The sequence below is a fragment of the Falco peregrinus genome, chromosome 11, assembly GCF_023634155.1.
Source record: "Falco peregrinus isolate bFalPer1 chromosome 11, bFalPer1.pri, whole genome shotgun sequence".
NCBI classification, from domain to species: Eukaryota; Metazoa; Chordata; class Aves; order Falconiformes; family Falconidae; genus Falco; species Falco peregrinus.
Genome location: NC_073731.1, coordinates 5,888,475 through 5,910,633, shown reverse-complemented (window position 1 = coordinate 5,910,633; position 22,159 = coordinate 5,888,475). Strand labels below are relative to the sequence as shown.

The 22,159-nt window shown below is 44.2% G+C and overlaps 1 protein-coding gene across 4 annotated transcripts in view; it reads right to left on the bottom strand.

Annotated features, from left to right (window-relative positions):
- Positions 1–15,528: 15,528 nt before the first annotated feature.
- Positions 15,529–22,159, bottom strand: part of PLCB1 (phospholipase C beta 1) — a 400,784-nt gene continuing 394,153 nt past the window's right edge. The window contains exon 32 of one of the 4 annotated variants that reach the window (XM_005238625.4): positions 15,529–18,870. In XM_005238625.4, coding sequence (XP_005238682.1) covers positions 18,640–18,870 — 231 coding nt within the window. In that variant the 3' untranslated portion in view covers positions 15,529–18,639. The remainder of the gene's footprint in view (positions 18,871–22,159) is intronic. The other 3 variants (XM_027788411.2, XM_027788413.2, XM_027788414.2) reach the window with 3 other exon arrangements.

Sequence of the window (22,159 nt, the reverse complement as noted above, 5' to 3'; positions counted from 1 at the left end):
CTTTATGAACTCAGAACAATTTTCCCCTGTGCAAAGCACCAATAGGCAGAAGCTGCTCCAGGAGAAGTCAGTGGTGCATGCCTTATAAATGCCTGTTAGACACCATACAGGGTGCTGGAGTTAGTAGCAGCCTTATAGGGATAGACACATTCTCCAGAATTTAGTGATCGCTTCAACCCACTCCTTGTCTTGGTGATTTGGTTCATGCCAAGCTCTTTTTTTTTTTTTTTCGGGGGGGGGGGGGGGGGGGCGGGGGCTGTGTTCTTTTTTTGGTTTCTTTTTGTTGTTGTTGTTATTTGTGTTTTTAAATCTCCATTGACCTTCTCCTGAGAAGTTACTTTGTGGGAAGCAGATGGAACTTAGTGTTATGTTGCAGCACTCTCCAAACTAGCCGGCTGCAACAAGGTCTTTTACCATCTCATACCAACATACTCTTCATGCCAGTCCCTCTGCTGCCTTATCCTAGTCTCCCCTCACCCAGGGCACGCTCTCTCTGCTTCTTCCTCCTCTTTTCCTTGGCTGCCCAACCGCTTCACAGAACCAGCCACAGCTGCACGTTATCTACATCAGCCAACCCACACCCCTGAAGCCAGCCCACAGTTGTATATTATCAATGTTAATTAACCCAGCTTCATTCCTCTACGCCGTTATTTCAGAGTGCTGGAAGGTTTTCTGAAGAGGCCAGACAAGTTTGATAACAAGAATCTAGTTTACAAAAAAATACTTTTCTTTTAAAAAAGAAAAAGTTTGGGTTTATTGTGACAAAATCTCAACTTACTATCAGCAAGCAGACTTTCTGGTGCAGACAAACCAGCATCCTAGCTTGAACTTTGTGTTACTGGCATCCTCCATCAGTTTTGTTCTTTGGGCAAACCATCTCCTCAGTGAGCTGTTGTAGCCTGGTGCCCTCAAAAGCTGATCATTCCTGCCTCTTGCCCAACCACTTGCCTTCTGTTTCTCCCCATTTCCACAGACATGAACTCCAAAGACTGTAACAAACAAAACTAAAAGACCTCATTTTTATAACATGCCAGTCAGACAAAATTAGTTTTGCTGATAAGGGAAATCCGCTTGTTTGCTGGAATAGAGACGGGAAGCAGCCATGCCAGCTTGGGATATCACATGCAGCTAGGACTGGAAATAGCAGCACTCACCCTCAGAGTTCATCAGTGAGCCACTTCTTCAATAAAAGAACCCAAACAATTTCCTGTCACTTCTCCAATTGCCAGTCTCTGAAATCCTTCTCCTCCTGCTTTGGCTTAAAAAATAATAGTGCAAGTCCCTTTAACCTTTCTTCACTTCAAAAACTACATTGCTTTTACTGACAGGATTGAAAACTCTCTTCAGGTTTAACAGAAGTTAGACTTCTTGATTTTGTTATTCACTCGTCTTCCACAATGGTTGTATATAGCAATAATCAGTAAACATGGATTTTTTTCATTTGAAATGTAAAGCTACCTGGTGTTGTCATCACACAATCTGTGTTATAATAATGCTCAGTTTTCACCTGACCTTTAGAAATCAGCAGATTCAATTACTTGTAGCATTTGCTGAAAATCCTCTAGGGATCTCACTATAAATTATACTGTATTCTACAAATAGATATGACAACACTAATCAGCAAATTAAATGACAGTGATCATTCCTGCAGAGATACTTAAACATCTGATTGAGCTGATACATTGGACCTATGCAGTCTACAGCTTCAGTCTGCAAGAGGTGCTGCTCACATGCAAAGGAAATGCTGACCTTGCAAGCAGGAACCTGTAGGTTATTTAAGATATCTGATAAAAGAAGGGAGAAAAAGGCTGATGCCTCCACGCAAACACTAATGGACATTGATGGATGGTGATTCCAGTCCCTTCATTAATATTTTCCTCTGATGTTGCCACCCATTCAACTTTACACAATTATTTCCAGACTTACCAGGGCTGGACACTTTCTAATAACCACTCTTGCCCCAGAGTGGGTAAGGCATGGGAGAGCTGTCACTGCTCCAGCGCCAGGATGCTGCCTCCCTCCAGGCAGGCTTTGCCAGATGAACCCAAGACAAATACCTTCTAGAGGTATATGCAATAACCTACTCAACAGCCATTTTGCAGTGGATGGGGACCAGGCCTTGACCATCTCCACCCTCACTGCAGTGGAAGAGTCTTTACTGGTCAAATCCCCACACCCTCAGCCAGCTGCGGCTGGGACTGTGCCCCATGCATTGCTTACACAGCGTGGTGAGAGCCAAAATGCTGAGAAGGACTGGCAGGATGCAGAAGGGCAAGACCGCTGGGTATAAAAGCCCTTCTACAGGTCATGGAGCAAAGGAGGCCTTAGTTGGAACCAGGCTTGTAAACTTTTGGCAAAGAGAAGTGTGGAGGAACCCGAGGCCATGGCTCTACTGAGGTCAGACAAATGACCACGGAGACATGTCCTGTGCTTGCAGGCAGTGTCACCTTGATTTGGGGCCAACCTCAAGCCTTATATTAGAAGCAGGTGCTGCAGGAGGTGGGGATAGCATGGAGCTGAGAGGTGTGATTGCATCCTCTACCACAAGCTGTTGTTTTGACAGCTCTATTACAGTCATATAGAAACAACGCCTGGGGAAGTGTAAAGCACTGTAAAAAAAGTCAGGGAAATCATCTGTCCTGCAATATGCCAGCTTTCACTGAGGAACAGGACTAGATGCCAATGAGAAGATATACAATAAGTTCTTTCTCTAGCTTTTTCTTTAACCATAGCTGGTTATTGTTCACCTGAAAACCATCATTTCTTCTCTTACTTCTATCTGGCTAATCCATGTGATGTTTATTTCATGGTAGCCCTCTCACCCAGGAGATGAATTCATTTTTCATATGAGCATGAAGACCTCAGCCCCAGCTGAAGGGAAGGGATGAATAGCCCTTTCCTGAGCTGCCTTTCTTACAAAAAAGTCAAAGTAGCTCATCCCAGGAATCACTAGCTATGCTCAGGAGTTGAAGTTTCAACTCTGCATCCACATGAAGCAGTACAGACTGCGGGAGGTACCACAGTGATTTCCTACCCCAAGTGCCATCAGCAGCAGTTTCTTGTGTGCTGATGTATGCTGTGCACGTCCGTGCCAGGACTTCAGGGAGAGGTTTTGTGCATGCAGCTGCATTTCTTGGTTTAACAATGGTATCACACCCTGTATAGGCCAAGACTTACCTTATATGAAAACACAGCAGTCCTCGAAGGAGCAGGATAGTCTGGAGCCACCTCTGCAATAGCAAACAGAGCCACATGCTCAGCCCAGCACACAGCTGCAGGGAGGCCCCCCTGCTGGAACCCAAACCACACCTTCCCACCACTTTTCTCCTTTGGGAGTCTGCAGCATCACCTGGAGTGGTTGGTCACCAGAAGAGCTCTTTGCTCTGCACAGCTTTGGGTGATAGAAATCTATCTTCCCAATCCAGCAACATACTGGGAACCAGCATACCCAGCCACTCTAACACCAACAATTCAGGTGTTTTTATTTTTCTTTCTCTTCTAATCTGTATATAGTGTTTTGTAGTAACACTATCTAATAGGCAAACACAAACAACCCTGCTCATTTATATTGCCTCATTGGCATTCTTCAGAGGCATATACACAGTTTTCTTTTATTTACCACTGCTCCCACCTTAGGGAAGGAAAGCAGCAGAAGTGCTGATGGAGAAGCTCCAGTCACACTCCCTGCCAGATTCTGGTAGCATTTGTTCAACGGCAACCCTTTATAAGGCAAAACAAATGGTTTGCGAGGGAAGCATGCCTTATGGAGCCTCACCCAGAAGAAATGCCTGTCAAGTATTCCAGAAACTCTGACTGGTACATTTTTGTTAGACAAGAGTATCCTGCAAAGCTGAGGTTTCCTGCCTCATTATTGCAAGTTATTCTCCCAGCTGAAGTGCCTTTTCTCTTAGGCAATACACTACAAATTGGTGCTGCACTCTAGCATTCAAGGCAGGCTCAATCAACATCTCCCTTTTGTCAAGGGAATGCCTTTGAGGACTTTGCTCTGCACCTGACACTTCTTATGAAGGGGCTTTTGCAGCAAAAGAGAAAGTTTTCAACCTAAGGAGCAAACCTGAGTGCAGCTGGCAGGAGGCATCCTCACTGGCAGCATAGAGAAGCTTGAACTACTGCACAGACGGACATACTTAATCTCTTTCTTCCACTTACAAAACAATGACACTATCAAACACTTCCACAGGAGATCAGATTGCACAACAGACTCAACTGTAGGAAGTAAAATTGCATCCTACTGCAGCAAATCCCCATGCCAGCAGATTATTCCAGTTTGAAACAAAACACAATTTCATTTGTTTGTACTCTCATTTACTTACTTACAAGCAGCCAAAAACCCACATCTGTGTGATACTGGTGTCCAGGAGCTTTTATAGTGCCATGGAAGATAAATGACAACCATTGCACAACAACACAACACCTTCTTGAGAGGATAACCACACTCTGCCCTTGGAGCTGCCGCCTTATACCCATCTGCAGCTGAGTTGTGTCAAGCCCTCCACCCTGTCATCAGGGTTGACTCCTTATTCCCAGTCTCCTACACCAGGTGGTCTCAGAAGCTGTCTGTATGTGTGTGTTGGCTCTTCACAGCCTACTGATGTATGTGCTGAGACTACATGCCTTCCCCATTGCCCTCATCCTGCTGCTTGCTCCTTATGGTTCTTGGAGACCTAAGTATTCCTGTTCACACTGATCTCAGTGCTTTTACTTCTACAGGTGTGCGTCATGTCCGCAGCACCATCAGCAACGGCATCCTGGGCTGGGGGTGTGCTTTGGTGTGGATCTGCCACTTGTTTAGGTTGTCCTGCAGTGTTGCTGTTGCATGACAATCAGATGCTCGACTGTATCATGTTGAAGAGGTGTATGTAAGTCTCTCAGGAAGAAGATTGTGATTTTGCTTTTAAAGCAGGTCTTGTAAGGAATGAAGCTCTGTGTCCACTTTTGAGCCCACATTGTACAACTGGGGATGTTGTACTGAGAGCTTCTGCTGTGCTTAAGCAGCCATTTGCAATGATGTTATCATTTCACCTGTAACACCAGACTTCCAGGTGTTGATGCCAACCTCAGTTGATGGCATTGTCACTAGTGCCTTCAGTGTTTTAGGGTGTCAAAAAGTGTCAGTTGCATTCACAAAGTTTGATTCTTTAAACCCCATGTGTACCTGCTAGTAAACCCTAACTCCTTGCCTCCCAAATTTGCTTTCTTTGGAGCTCTCCAGAAAGCTACAGTTTTGGTAAGGAGCATGCTCAGCTCCCATACTCACAGGACAGCTCAGGGCTTAACCCCTGCAGGGATCTTCAGGGGAAGTCTGACTTTGCCTCATGGGGAGAGGTGACCTGTCCCCTAGGTTGGTTTTTAGAGCCAGGAAGAGAGGACTTCATCCAAGCCTCACAGAGGACTGCAACACACTTTCTGTCTGTCAGGAGGGTGCTATAATCTTGCTCGTAGAGGACGGTGCTATTAGCATTGTTATTTTGGTGCAGTTATCCTTGCATAGTGGTCTGGGAAGAGAAAATGCTTTTGCTGAAGCACAGCTGCTCTGCTCAGCACAGAGGCATGTTGGGAATCACAGCAGGTCGATGACATTTTTAACTCTCTGCTCTGTTTCCACCACCTTGGTGCAGTTTGCCGAGGGTGGAGAGACAGGCCCCCAGTCCCACAGAAACTGAGCCCTTTTTTCTTACTTGCCTTTTTTATCCACATATTTTTAAGGCAGCACTTAGTCCGCTGGGGCCACAGGCTTAGTTGGAGCTTTGTGGGAGGCTCATTGTACAATGTTAATATAGTAAAAGCTACAAATAAGGCCTTTTGCTTTCTCCCTTCCCCCTTTCCTGTGTCCTCTGCCATGGCTATCATGGCATTGCCTTGAATGTTTATATAGCACCTCTTGCATCTGGGAATAGTTAGAGGAAAATCAAGACAGGACAGATATCTTAGCTGTGGAACACCAAGGAGAGTTTCATTTGTCATGAGCTGGAGTAATTAAAAGTAATTTTTGCATGTTTTGGATGAGGGGTGCTGACTTCAGTCAGGGCATGAGCTGTGCAAAGTGCTTATTTTTATAGTTTTGACGTAAATCATGGAATGTTTTCATTCTTAATTTGGAACACTTGCCCCAAATGTTCCAAGTCTCTGTAGATAAGCCCAGGCTCTTTTCTTCCTCACAACGTACATCCACGCACATTAAAGTCCCAGGGTTGACTGCCCAAGTCATTCAGCTGGACTGAACACAGCACAAAGAGATCTTTTAAAAGTGGTAACTTCTAGCTGTTTCAATAGACCACTGATTCCAGGTGAGATGCATCATTTTGCTATCTAAAATCTTCTTCTTCTCTGCAGAAGTGCCATGGGTGATTTGCTTAACAAAACAAAGCCAGCCTCCTCCCCCAAACCCGGCACATACACAAAAATAATTTCCATGGTTGTATTTTTCTCTGGGGATGTTTAAACTGTCAGCTTTGCTGAGCTACGTTCTCCCTTCTCGTTCTTTCTCATGGGGGATGTCCTGTCATGGGGGACCCATTGCAAACTCACATTTTGAAATTTTCCAGAGGATTTAATATTAATGCACATACATGAGCCGTACAAAATCTTTCTCTTTTGAAATGGTCATATGTTGTCAATAGCTCCTAGAGCTGGTGTTGTTCAGCTTTGACAACTAGTTCAAAATATTGTCAATGCAAAAACTTCTGATCTCAGGATAACATGGATATATATTTTTCAGGTCAATCACTGTCTCAGGGCACAGACACTTGGTCGTTGGCTCACCAACACTAAGACCTATTAAAATCAACCCATGTTACTGGTATCATTTAATGTTGAACGAGGAGTTCTCTGCATTTCCAGTTGTATCATCTCTTGTCCATGGGAAGCCCTGCTTGGCCACCCACAATAAACTCTTGAGAATGGTAGCGTGCATCTCAAACCTCTAGAAGCGAATATGGGAAAAGCAGAATCTTTCATTTTGTTTTAATATAAGATGTTGGCTAGGAATCAATTATTGTAATGGATAGTAATACAAAACTGTGAACTCACAGGGCCTGTCTCGTATGGATACACACTTAAGGAAAGAGTTCCTCACATGTGCGGTGCCAGCTGTCAATCTCTGTAGCCACCCTCAGTCAGAAATAATGGTGTGAGATCACTGACAATACCTTCACATTGAAACCTGGGCTCAGTATTTAATATCCGTGACAGTCCATCAGTTAAAATCCACTGAAATCCAACTCTCAAAACACTTTGAATGACTAGTAATTAAATGCTGCCTGTATAGGAATGTAATGTGCCAAAACATTGGCTAGAACGGACAACTTTGCACAAGAATGCACATTACAGCCTTTTCATCAGTTACAATAAAGAGGATGGTGTAATCACACAATTTCATTACTAAATTAGCATGCTGCTTTTCTCCGCCCCCCCCCCCCCAACATGTAGCAGAAATACTTTTGTGGCAGTAAGAGGGCAGACCCTCTTGGCAGACCTGTGCTGAACTGGTGTATCAATGCCTGTGCTTCTTGCCTTACAAGTCTCCTGTAGGGAAAGTACAGATTTAGCCCAAATCCAGCCGCTGCAGTCATGAGTGCCTGGCTGTCAGCATGCCTGAATAGGCTTCATCTGCAATCAAAGCCACAGTGTGGCTCCCATGGAAAGCTGCCCATAAATTGATGTGATTTATTGTAAGATGAGTCCCACTCCCGCTGCAACCGGTGGCAGATCACAATTTTGCCTGTATTTCTGATGTGGTGAGAAGTGCTAGCCTGACAGATAGCCCAAAATGGTTGTACAGAAACATCCTCCATGCTTCCCCCCCCCCCCCCCCTTTTTTTTTTATATAAATACTGCATGCTTGTAATCAATTACCTGTCTCCTACAGCTCCCTGTAGTCGTTTTGTGGCCTTCACTGATACAGAGTTGCTAACTCTGATTTTACTGCAAGTGTTACAAAGTTTCTTGGGTCTTTTTGGAGGTATCATCTGCTGGAGTCATATGAAAACAGTTTCCATTTAACAGCTCAGTAACAGTCCTACCTCTGCGGCAGCATGCAACCAGTAACTGCTATAAGCACCAGTTATATTACTGGGGATAATTCTTATAATTACAAATATAAATTAATTCCTTATTTAAATAAGGCTTCATGAATGCCCCAGTTTGGTTTTTGAGTGGGTGGTAGTACTGAGGAATAAACCAGCTGCTGCCCTACTTGAGACCACTGGTCCATCATCCCACAGTGAACACACCTATTTACACCATGCCGACAGACTTACATCCTTACAAACCTGGCCCCAGTTCTGAGAACTGTTATAAGAAATTAATTTGAGTGGCTAATACCAAGTCCTCCAGCACTTGCATTTCTCCAGGCATTCATACCATCTGCATCCACGATGCTGCTGGGTTGCTGAAGGACGATGTGGCTTGGATCAGATCCTCCTCTTGGCTCAGGGCGAGCGCAATTTTCTTTTTATCCCACTATCTGAAGGAGGCAGATCTGGTGGCAATTTAAGCATCACATGTTATCATAGGCTATGGAAAGAATAATTTATGCCTTTGAGCCCTTCTCAGATCTTTCAGCAAAATCAGACATCTAAAGGAAAATCTAGTTCTTTGGAGAGCCACAGGGATGAGTAATGCACTCAAGAGGACTTGGGGTCTAGACATGAAGGGATTAGCATGATCCACCAGCATGGTTTTGTCATCTGAGACAGACTCAGGCACATCCTTCATGCGAGGCTCCTTGTTTCATAGCAGCCATCTGGACGTGAAAATGGAGGAAGATGGGAGCATGTTTCATGTCTCTGGTTTGTCTTCTCATGGGCCATACATCACCTTTGGCTATTGCAGAGAGCCGCGGGATGCCTTTTCTGCTGTGAGCTTGCACCACTCCCGTTTCACTCTGATACACGTTGCCATAGACTGCAACAGCCCTTGGCACCTGTAGCCCTGAAATAGGGGAAATGGTCCGGTAACACTTTACCCAATATGATCACAGTCACCCAAAATGCTTTTGTGCTGGTGTGGAGCCTGCTGCTCTGTTGGGCATTTGCCAGGCAGTCAATGCAAAAAGTACCCAGTGCTCCCCCAGGATCTGGTTGCATTCATGCCAGGAGTCACTAAGACAGCTTTGTCTCTGTTGGCATTTGCCTTCTGCCTAATGCTAGGATAACCTCCCCGCCCCCAAAAATGAAAGCACCCCAGAAGCTGCCTGTTAATTGCTACAACCGGGACAATTCCCACAGGAGACAGAGGGATCTATCTGCAGTTCCCTGAGTGTGTGGCAATGGACAGCCACCACGAATCAGTTGACCTAAGGCAATTCTAAGATGATCAGAGATTAAAAAATAAAATAAATACTCTCTGTCCCCTCCAGAAAGGAACAATACCATCCTGAATTCATGCAGGGTTTCCAGTTTGGCTCCCTCCCAGAACATTTGATGGTTCATTTAAAAAAAAAAAAAAAAAGGAAAAAAGCAGAGCAGACGGTTCCCTGGTGGGCTGTAAGACCTCCAAAGGACTTCTGGCAGCATCTGGAAATATTATTAAGTTTTCAGACTAGGTATGCGTAGCACAATAATTAGTTCCCCTGAAGAGACCCCAGTAATTGATGGAATTTTCTGACATCTATTGTGAAAGTACGAAATGGCTCTTCTTAAAAATCAGTGTTGGATTTCTCACTTTATATTCCAGATAGGCTAAAAATCACTATTAATACCTGGCTAGTAAATTCTGATACTTAAAGACATTTGTAACATGAAGAGCTCACAACACTATGCACTAATTGCTGTGGAGCTAAGGAGGGGAGTGAAAGCATGAAGTGTGGAGGTGATGCTGTAGTGATGCTCTTCAGGTGCTGCTACCTATGGGTGGGTGAGCATGCACTGGTGGAGAGGCCAAGGCTCCTGCGTTCCCGCATGGACGTCTCACTGCACCCCAGAATAAACAAGGCAGAGCCACAGGGACACCTGTGCCTGACCAGAGGGGTGGTTGTGGGTGGCCAAAGTCCTGATGAGGGGGAAGTAGCAGGTACGACACAGAGACAAGACCCAGGAGAGAATAAGGGTGGGTGTTTTGTGCACCTGGACGTAGTTTGAGTCCCCCATAAACTGTAAATTGAATTAGGCTGCTCAAGAAATATCTTCTATATTTCTTTAAGAAATATTGAAGAAATCACCTTCTGGAACAAAAAGTTATAATCATTATTCTGTAGAGCTGGTTCTTTATTTTCGGCAGTGCTCCAGAGTGCTCAGAAACCAAGTGGATGGGGAAGAAATAGGATGTGCACTGCACATTGGTATTGCAAGTATATTAGATCAAACATCATACGGTTTTCATGCATTTTAGGACTGGGGCTGCAAACCAGCAAGCCAGGCAGCGAGCACAAGTGTGATTCCCTGCCTGTCAGCAGAGCAGGATCAGAGGCTACCACATCTGCCTGGTCCTGCCTGAAGGCTGTCCTTTGCCAGGGATGGCAAGGCTGCCCCTCAGCCCCTCCAGACTGGGTTTCTGCTGAGGCCGCTGCAGAGCGTCAGCTAACACCAACAGATAGGAAAGGTTTTGGAAATGAAATTGTGTCCCAGGAGGAGGGCAGGAACCTGCCAGAGGAATTGGTTTGTGTAAAAACCACCTCCTTCTCATTTTACACGCAGGTCCTGTGCTGGTTTTCATACAATTATTTTTAAGGTAGCATGATACATAGTCAGATAGTACTTTGTTGCAACTGTCTCGGTGCTTCTAAGTGATTGGAATATAAGTAAAAATATATTTAGCTGTATTAACTCTGTGAAGCAAGATAATGGTAATGGTGTCAAATTCACCTTAACCCATAGTGAAGCAGGTCCAGTTAAACTCCAAGATTTTTACCACTGTTGTAACATTGGCAAATGCCTGCCCCATGCCCTGTCCCCTGTCTGACACCGCTGGTGCCTCCAGTCTGCAGCCATCATGGTACATGATTGGTTTGCAGGCAGAGACCTGCAGCATCCCCCAAGGAGCTGAGAACTTCAGCATTTCCATAGAGAGCCAGATAATTTCCTTCTCATTAGTTACTTTGACACAAGAAAAGTTATCACAGCTCCCCAATCTGTCAGCAGGCTGAGGGAACAGGAATTTGTAAAGCCAGATATGGGGTTTAAATTATGGCAATAGAAAATAGTTGCTTTTCATGGAAAGCTGCAGTGCAAAGGGAGAGCGCACGCCCAAAGCTGGATTTCCTTGGGGAAAGCAGAGCAATTTTTTTGTTGCTATCAAGGCAATACCAGTGTGTTTTCTTGTTATTTCTAGTACCTTATACAATAAAAGGAGCTAATACCAGCAAGATGTAGGAGGTACTCACTGGTGAAGGCTCCAGAGCTCTGGGCTAAGTTGGATCCTGTGGAAGAGGAGCAGTGTAGGGTTGCTTGGCAGCATGCAGAGAGCAGAGATCCTGCGCTGCCCGGTGTCCCTGGCACAGCGGCGTTTCATGGCATCAGTCCACGTGTGGTACAAACCCAGGCGACACAGGACAGCATATGCCGTTTGTGCCGGCTCTGCACCATCCCCAGCCCTGCGGAGTATCAGTTCTGTTGCTCACCCAGCACTTCCACAGGTGCAGGAAAATATCTCCTGGGGAGCAGGGAAGGATCTTTCCCCCTTCCCTCCCTCTCCAGCTGGGCCTGGCAGCTGCCTGCAGGTTTCTGAGTGAGGCACAGAAGGCAGCAGTGTTGTGAGAGGGCCTCTGTGGTCTCCTCCAGCCCATAAATCATGGCAGCTAACAGCCCTGCTGACGGTTGGGCTGCTGTCTCAGGCTTAACAATCAGAGGGAGCGTTTTGCAGCAGCCAAGTAAAAGCAGGGCATGTTATTTATTTACTGAAGGGAATACCAGCTGTTTCCTACTTCTAGAAGTCCCTTCTCATCAGGAGAGGCTTTTCACCTAGATGGAGAGTGAAGCTCAAGAAACGGAGCTCTTCACTGAGCTCATTGCACCCTCGGATGGAAATTGTGGCATGCCATGGCCATTGCCTCCTCCTCCTTGCTTGGGCTCTGTCTCCAGCTGTTTTCCTGAGGCTGACAGGCTGCACTAGATGAGTCAGAGATGCATCTTACCGCAGACTTTATAGCTTGGGTTAGCTTCCAGCCAGGGAGTTCATCTGCTCCACTCAGCTGGTGGTAAGCTGTGAGAGCACTTGGATTGAGTTTATTTATTGCTGAGGGCTCCTGGGATGCCACACTTTCACTGAATTACACCGTTAGAGGCAGCTTGTTTTCTGGGAGACATCCCATATGGCTGACCTGCAGAGACCATACTCAGGGTTACTTTACTGACCCTGGCAATTAAGAGAGGACATTATTGTGCCTTTCGAAAGGGAATCATAACCATTTTTTGTGGGTGATCACATGTGAAGGTGCCCTCCCAGGGAAAGAAAACACTCCAAGAGAAGAACACTGTGATAAGATTCATGGACCTGAAGGCCAGGAGATGCTGTGAGATCGCCTGGTTTGGCTTGTCCCTTGCACTCCTCTCTGCTGTATCCACACTGACCGCATGGCACAAGTAACATGATGTGGCACTATCCTGTGCAGTGCATTACCCGCTTTCTCTGTTGGCACTTACAATTAATCGCCTCTGGTATGCTATTGCAGAAAGGAAGAAAATAAAGATTGTGCTCTGTCTCTAACTCTTGCCTCCAGCTTCCAGCTGGCGTTATGCCTTTCCACCAGCCTCCAGTGTTTTTTTTCTCTTTGAAGCCCAACTTTCAGCCATCAGTCTAGAGCCTGGGCAGTTTACAGAGCCAGCTTTTCTCTGCACCTTGCTGAAAATGCCAGTACAAAACCTGGACAGATTATTTCACACCTGTAACCTCCTTTCCAGCTGAAGGCAAGTCACCTGCCCTGCTCGCAGCCCCTGCTATTGGTAGATTCGATAAATGCAATGACATTTACCAACTAAACTTCATCTTACCCAAGAACGGAACAAAGTTCAATTTACTACTTTCCCATTTTTTCTTTTTAAATTATTTGATCCCCATTACATAGGCTGTGATCACTTATTTGAACAGGCCAGTTACCCCACTGCAGCTTGGTAACACTAACTACATTACAGTTCTCAGCAATGGAAGTTGCCAGTCTCTCCTGCTCATTAGCCAGGCTTCCTCCATTGATACAGCAGCAGGTTTTAGATTTCTTCTCTTCACTGTCAAGTTGGCTTAAATTTGTTCTTAATTAGAGCTTGGCTCTTCCCTTGCTACTTAAAGCCCTTCTACCTGCTCAGGTTTGGATCCAGCCAAAATGACTGGCACCCCTTACCACAGTCCCCTCACCATGTTTTACCGCCCATCATTCCACAAAACCCAGCTTTTTAAAATAATATCAGATATACAGAAGCTATGTGTTACCTCCAATATTTTCTCCTTTACTGTCTGAAAGCTGAACACTTGGATTTTTCATTTCTTCAGTTTTTTCCCCTCAGATCCTCCTTCCTATCATGTTACCTCCATGACACTGAGCCTGAGGAACCTATGAACTGAGCCTCTAAACCCACCCACTTAGAAAAAGGGAAATACACTGTGGAAAGCAGCACAACCCCAAACCTTTCTTCCTACCAGTGCACGCTAACGGGTAGCCTCTCTTCAGAGAACCCTTTTTAATCCCACAAGGTGTTTCTGCAGTTGGCTTCCTTAACGTCACTAGTGACCATCACCTGCTGCTTTTTGCGTGTGGCTTTAATTTCCTGCACTGGCCCTTTTGCTAAGTAGGTCTTCCTCCACCGCACGGGGACTCCCCCCTTTCCTACCCAGCCTTTCAAGAAGACAATAGTAAGGGCAGGGCCATCACTCTGAGGAGTAACTAGGTCTGATGATGGACAAGTGAATCCCGCTGTGCATAGTTAGGGAAGCTCCATGTATGAGCAGCGGTGGGAAGGGAGGTCAGCGTCGTTGCTACTCCATGGGAAACGGCATTCACACCCTGGTCTCACTTGGCATTCAGGTGTCTTCTGTGTATGATTAGGGCCAAATCCAGGAAAGGACTTAGCTGCTTTCACATTAAGTAACACTACCACAGCCAGAAACCACCTGGCTCCTCGATGCCTGACGTCAGAAGTGAAATACTTTGAAATACATTCACTTTGAGGGCAAAATGAAGTCTTTGGTCACCTTCCCCAGCTAGTGGTAGCAGAATTCTGCTGCTGTGGTGGGACTGGCCTTCTTCCAGCCATCACCAGGAGCACTTGCAGAATCCACTTGAAGCTTCAGCAACCCAGTGGGCTTCCTCTGCACAGCAGCTCTGGTCCCACTGCCTGGCCTCTGCGACACCATCTTCCTCCTTTGCTGGCCTCCAAATAGTTCTTCGGCACATCCCAGCCTGTCACCCTCTCTCCTCAGCAGCCAAGTCAGTCTCCTGTGGCCCAAGTACAACAAGTGCTGAGGTCATCTGATCAGTCGGCTGTGAGAATCCGGCCTCGCTGAGCCCCGCGGGAGTTGAGGGTTGTTTCCCAATCCTTCCCATGGCCTCCTGGCTTTTCCCTCAGTGCTCGCTGTCACGGTCTCCCCCTCATCCCCCTGAAATTCTTGCCACTGCTCTGCCTCCCTGCCCTGTGGTCCCGCCTGCCTCCCCTCACCTCCGTCGCTACATGATGGGCAGGTCGCACTGGGACCTTGGCAAACCTCGCTCCTGATTTCACACCCTGCTGCCCCTCCTCTGGGAAGGAAATGGACCCATTTTTCTTTGCTTTGCTTCTCCCTGCCTGTTTCTCTCCTAGCCTTACTCCTCTCTGTCAAATTCATGGGCTCGGCTTCAAACTCTGTTCCTCCCTTCCTTGCCTGCTTTTACCCCGTGCCGTGTCCATCCCCCTCATCAGACCCCATTTCCCCACACCATTTCTAGTGAATAATTTGACTTTAGCTGCCTTGGAGAGTATTTATTTTAATAGGTATATCCCTTAGTACACTGGATTAATATACCTGCTTATCTCTTCTCCCAGAGATGATTTTTTACATTGTAAATTAAAAAGGGAAAGGAAAGTCAAAAGCCAAAGGAATAGATTTATTTTCCAGTGCTCTCAGTGGAAGGCTGCGGCAAAGGTACATTTCACAGCACATATGTAACTGCATAGCTGATTAGTGAAGCAGCTGGGGCAGTGGAAGAGAAGTAAGTCTGCTATAATTTGTCAAGGCCGTTTACCGGTATGGCTGAAAATCATGCAATAGCTGTTCTACAAAAGCCTGTCGTGTAAACCGATAAATTTTCTTACCAGTTCATGGTCTGCTGTGCACCTTTTTTGTTTCCCATTGTTTCAGCACACCAGCAAATGCACATTTTCCTGGGAGGGGCAGGGGACAGACACCTGGGCATGTGCAATTTCTTGTTCTCATAGCGGTGAACACAACAGCCTGCAGGGAAACTTCACTGACTTCTTGAGGCACTGCCCATCCCAGGAGCAAAGGGGTCAGGGTGAGGTCTTCGAGGTCAGTAAGGTCTCCTGAGCCGACAGGAGCTCTTGAGAGCTTCAACCTCAAATCAAATGAACAGAGCAAACAACCATCTTGTGTTAAGAAATTTTTATTTGTCCTTTGGATCTGTAATGTAAGCACATAAAATTACAAGTGGAAGAAACATCATGCCACAAAATTGCATAGAATTTTTACAAAAATGTGAATTATGCCTCTGAAACACTCATAGATCGAGGAACCAAAAAATATGTACATGTTAACTGAAATATTTCATCCTACTTTGAAAGCAAATCATCAAGGACTAATCAATCACAGATACTATTAATACAATGTACAAGAGCAACACTGATTTCAAAGAAAGGCAAGCAATGATGTCCCTTTAGTTATTTTTCAGTGACTAGCTAATACATGAGCATTAATTAACATAATTATGAACATGTTAAATCTAAAATGTCTGGCCTCCGTTAGAATTTTTAAAATTCTGTTTATACTGCCAAACCCAAGCTATTTTCAGTAGTGTAAAGATATCTGAAGTGCACGACCTAGTTTAATATAGACAGCTCTATTCTATACAGCAGAAATTCCACAATACAGCATTTCCACACATTCAACACGGAACAAGGCTAATACATAAAAGGCACAAGACTTGCACATCATAAAGACCCTTTTTTCATTATCTTACTCTAGTTCAAGTAATACCAATAGTAAATGATATCTGTTTCACCGAAATAGTTTTAACAATGCCAGATGTACAGTATTACACACTACCTTACACCTGCAGAAAGTGGCACTGTACAGATATAAAAAAATGTGAGTACAGGAAATGGTCAAATACAAACGGACTGTAAAATGACTACAGCTGATAGTATATTTAATCCAATCGTTATATTTATTTATTTGTAACTATAAATAAAATATTAATTGGTATTTGCCCAAGTTTCTTTGAAGACTGTGGTGAAGTCCTGGCTCCGCTGAAGTCCACAGGAATGTACCACTGAAATTCAAAGGAGCTAAGATTTTACCGAAAAGCCTGCACTGTACAATGGTTTCTATAATGCAATAGTCTGCAGTTTTATTGTGAACACTGCTATAAGTTTATTCGTTTAATAATTTAGACAATATGTCATTTTTACTTTATAAAATGCAGCATTACATCTTGACTCTCTACATTTTCAGTAAGTGATTAAGACTGATTTCAAAGTGCAAAACAAGGATTAACAGAGGATTCACCTTTCCTAGCATTAAGATGAAAGTAGGATTTTTTAATTTCATGTTCACTAATTTCATCATCATAAACCAGAACAGTTTAATCCAAAATACGATCTCCAAACAATGTGCAATTTCTCTTTTTTTCTGCTCTAAGGTTAAAAAAGAAACATCAAAATACTGTTTGTTTTCCAAGATTTGAACTTATATATATATACACACACACCATTATTTAACTGAAAACTTGAGCTTGATTTCTATTTTATTGCTTAAATTTAAATAAAATAAGTTACTTCAAAGTACTAAAATCCTGAGGGAATGGAAGTAAAGTAACCGAACTGTTACGATGTATTAAAACGCCTCTCTATGTAATTGACTGCTTTCGCCGATTGCATTTAAGATAAAGTAAGGCCCCGATCTTGCAAACATGTATGTGAACATTATTCCCCAAAACAGCTGCAGTGAGCCCAGTGGTGTGCAAGAAAATGTGAGTTTGCAGGATCAAGCCTCTCGATGCAAATCTATGTCTTTGGAGCTAGTTTGTCCTTTGCCCTAAGATGCCTCTTCACCACACCGCTGAGGGAAAGGCCTTTAGCATTAGGCATTGGCTTGGGTACAAATAAGAATCGGTCCATAATTCTTCATTATTCCTATTTCTGTTAGCATGGGAATCCAGAGAATAGCATTTCTTCACCTTTTTAAATATCCTGACTTTCACACAAAGTCTCTCTGTCGTTGATATAAATCCCTCAAAATGTGCTGTTACTTCTCTCATGCATATCATACAGTACACTAACTCTGATTGTTCTTATTTTAAGAAGTCAGTTAAACGGATTACTATACATTTTTAAATAACAGTGATCAGGTTTTTATATTTTGCTTTTAAGTTTCAGACCTTAGTAAAACTGAACCTCGGTCTTAAAAATAATGGAAGATTCTGTTAGATTTCAAATACTGTAGTCCTAAACATTTCATAATCCTATCAAATTCAATAAGCTTAAAATATGATACTTAAAATCAATACTTTTGAGTCTGCAAAATATATATCAAATTTATATTCTAAAACTACTTTGATTTACAACACTAACACCACAAAAAGAATTTTATGACTCAATGACTATTTTATAGCAGTATAACCCCAATGTTAGCTTTCATAAAGATTCTCTCTACTCACGTATCCCTGAAACATTTCATTTGGCCAAGAGACCATGCCGACTTCAAACAGAAACATGCCGTGTGTGTATATAGACGGATGTGTGTGCACATATAGCTATATATATATATATATACAAACATATATGCACTCACACAGTTTAACAAACGCAGATGTACACAGACACTGACAATCTCCGGGCAGTTCTTCTCTTTGTTTTCCCCTTGTCCCCACAGTTCCAAGAATTTTCAGCAGCAAATATATTTCTTTCCATGTGATAAACATATCAAGAAAGCAAGCCACCAGTGCTTGCAAAGCTAAAAAGGATTAAATGTTTCAGTGCAAATGTAAAATGATGGTACAGCTGTCAAGGTGCAGTTATAAAGAAGGAAACAAATATGATTAAGTACTGTTGTAATATTCTGTAGGATCTGTATTAGTTTGGAGCACTTTGCACTGGCACTTCAAAAGGAAATCTGCACACATTTGTCTCTGAACAATGCACTGGTCTTCATTAAACATTCTTAACAATGAACATGGGCAGAAAATTACCCATTGTAAATTGGCCAAAAAAAAAAAAAAAAAAAAAAAAAAGAGGAGAGGATGGTTAATGTATTAATTTTTCCATTACAACTGCACTAAGCTTTAGAATAATAATAAGATGAAGAATGAGAATGAAGACCTTTGCACAATACTTTTTATAAAATGTTCCTTTTGGGAAATGTGCACTTGAATGCAGATTCCTCCTGCCTCCCGAAGCGCTTCAGTGGCAGCTCGCATTGGGACAGCGGAGACGGGCAGCTGGGGAGTGGTGCGCCCTGGCGCACTGATTGTTTCTTGGGCAGTTAAAAAGTAGTATCAAACACTTTTTCTGGATTATCTTCTTCCAATTCCTCTTCACTTTGCAGAGGTTTATGATTTGATTTTCCACTGTCAGATGCCAGGGAAGAGGGGGCAGAACTGTGGTCTCCATCTTCGCTGATTTTCCCTTTCATGGCTTCCTGTACAAACTCCAGAATTTCCAAAGGCAGTCTTTTGAATTTGTCTTGATACTCCTGATCAAGTTCCACCTGCAACTACAACAAAAGAGACAAGCTGTCTTCTGGGGTATCTAATGCGACCAGTGCTGCCGTATGGGGAACAAACCACACGAGGTAGGGGGGAAATTAATAACACATTTTCGCACGATTCAAGAATATACTACTTCCTTTTTCATATTAGTGCCACACATCCAATATGCCTATCGATTTCCATGCAGTCATTGCAAAGCTGAAGGAACGTGCAGTCATTTGCGCATAAGGCCGGGTTTGGGTACCATCCTCAGGTACCCAAATCCTTAAAATATATGTGGATTTAACTGTATGCGTGTCCATACTCCCACTGGCTTTCACATGACCTGACTGAAGTGCAGTATGGATCACAGATAAGCCTTTGAAAGAGCAAGGCTTTTATTAAGCTTCAGTTAGCTAATCACACATTAATCACACCACAAACACTGCTCTGGAGAACAATATAATAACTTTTGCCAGATTTCTTGGGTTGGAGAAACCACTAGGAAAAAGTCAGTTGTCAAAGGGAGTCAAAGAGGGAGGGTAAAGAAGTTAAATTACATTTCTTAGGGCTAGATCATGGAAAGTTACATTATCTGATTAATGCAGTATGTGTCTTGGACATTACTGGGGAAAAAGTGTCACATCATCAACAGGATGCAAAAGGCATGCAGAAAGAAATCTGGCTATCAGTCTTCAGGAAGCTGTGGGTCCTTTCCCAGTATTTATTTGTATAGCCTTTGTTTTTAGTGCCCATATTAGGATCTGCATGATCCATTATTTAAAAAACATTAATGCGTATGAAGGTTTCAACTGAAGACAAAGCCAATTTTTTCATCATAACCAATATAAGCACAGCAGGAAGCAAAAGGGTGAGTTCCAAAGCCAAACGCGCTCTGTTTGTCCTCCATCCATCCAACCATCCATCCACCCACCTTCTTAAAAAGAGGGAGTCAGTTCTGCTAACTGTAGCTGCAGCAGTTTTGCAATAGTTTCTTAGGCATTGTATTTTGAGCTCTATTTTTTTCCAGGATGCCTGAAGGTGCTATGAATTCTGATCCTTCAGCTCTGTGCTTGAGCCTGTCCTATCTAGTTTCAAGTCTCCTTCACCCCACTGCAATAGCTCTCAACAGGTAATACAAATTTTCACTTGAACATTAGGACCTATACTAGTCTTACCATCCTTGACCTGTCCACAGCATGTGACTTTACCACTACCCCTCCCTCTGAGCCCTGCCACTCCCATTCCCCATGCTTCTGTCCTGGTTTTCATCCTGCATCTCTGACTTTATTTTTGTGAGGCCTCTTCTCCTTTCTCCTGATGTGCAAATCAACGTCCTTAGCTCACCTGGTCTAGTTCTACATTCCTTAATTAGACAGATTTTGCAGCTTTTCTTTCTCAAGATCTAAGATCTGGCTTTTTCGTTTTGGTTCCCTTGCTAAAGCTCCTTTCCTGCCTCGTTTCTGGCAATTTTCCTGCTGTTCTGGCCACAGTTTCTCACCTTGGTGTCAGAGTGCTGATAAACACCGGGTCTGAGGCACAAACACTTCCACTGAATACACCCTGCCTCTAAAGTACCTATTTGTATCAGCTGTGAGACAACCACTACCATAACACCCTTCCTTCATGTGGTACCCTTCTTTTTTTCCTGATTTTCATTGTTTTCTGGCTATGTCTAGATACAAATTTTTGAAGGGATCCTCCTTTTGCCTCCAGTTTGCTAACACTGCCAAGGGCACATGTGTTACCAGAGGCACAGTGTGTAGCACGGCTGGCAGAACAAGCCACAAAGGATGCCGATCATGCCTCACTGCCCAGCTTACCGCCGGGCCCTGCAGCCCCAGGGCTCCACTGAGTCACCGAGAGGCCACCTCTGCACCGGTCTCTGCTTCCGAGCGATGGCAGCATGGCACTCATGTAGGCCATATTGCAAATCCAAAATTATGTTCTAGGTAAAAGGTCTAACACCATGGTGCAATCATGCTTGTGGCTACAGTTCACTGCTGAATACCCGTGCTGCCGTGCTGCTTAAACAAACAGGAGGGAGGGAGGGGAAGGTGAGTCCTTCTGTTTATTTATGACAATTACCCAAAGATGCTATCACCGTTAGAGGGTGATTTATGTTAGATTTATGCCCAGTGTGGGGCAGAACATTCCTTGGGTTAGTCTGAGCCAGCAGTGGCGGCAGAGGCAGGGCACGCCGGCGGGCTCCAAGCGCTGTGCACCATGCACGCCAAGTGCCACCGTCTTTTCTGGCCCAGGAGCATTTGCTGCAGCCAGGCTCTGGGCTGCTGATGCGGATCCGCAGCAGTGCCTGAACACCCCACAAAGCCAGTTAAAGGTTCCTGCAGGGAGAAGCAGCTCTGCATACAGTATTTTTTATAAATCTCAGAATCATAGGGAAGGCTCCAGGGCACTGGAAGAGAAAGCTTTATAAAAGGGCATGAATTTCTTTCTACAGCAGTGTCTGAGCCAGAGATGGGCTGCTGCATTTCCCCACCTCATTGTCATACATGGATTTACTGAATCTGTAAATTTTGGACACCTCAGGTATAGAAGGAGGTATATAAAAATCAAAAGTCAGAGGAAGTCTCCTGACTCTCAACTTCCTTCAGAACCTTGATTTGCTTATTTAGGTTTAAGAGCAATAGAAATATTTGAAATCCCTCAGAAACTGAACATTACATGAACCCAGTGCAACTATAAGCATGTTGTTAGATAGCAAATGCGCCTAATATTCACCTCCGGAAGCGCCTCCAGTGGATAATCCCCCCCTAAGTCAAGCGTTTAACAGAAAAGACTTGAGTCTGGAGCGACCTCTCTCTCATCAGTGTCCCCAGAGACAGTCTATATAGATGTCTAATCATGAGAAGGTTGAAGATAGTTGAGAAGGAGCAGGCAGTAGACAAGGAAGGTTGATTAAAACTGCAACTGTGTGTAAAAACTAGTTTTCTTTTTGATTTCAAAGGCACTGCCAGTCCTTCCCCTTGCTCAGCTTCAGACAAGCACCTCAGAGCCCATTCCCTGACCCCCGAGCGATCACACAAGACTCCATCTACACTGATGAGCACAACAGGCGAGCCTGGGTGCAGCACAGCCACAGCACTGCCAGACCCAACCCCTCACTGAAGTCTTCTTCACCAGCGTGGGGCTTGCAAACCCACAACGGTCTCACAGTGCGTTGGCTGTGTTTCTCCTTAAACAACCAGCCCTGGGCAAAACACTGGCAAACAGCTGTGGGTCAAGGTTAAAGAAACAAGTTGCCTGTTAAAGCCAGCTGGGTCAAACAACCCAGTCGTTTTCCTTTTAAAAGCC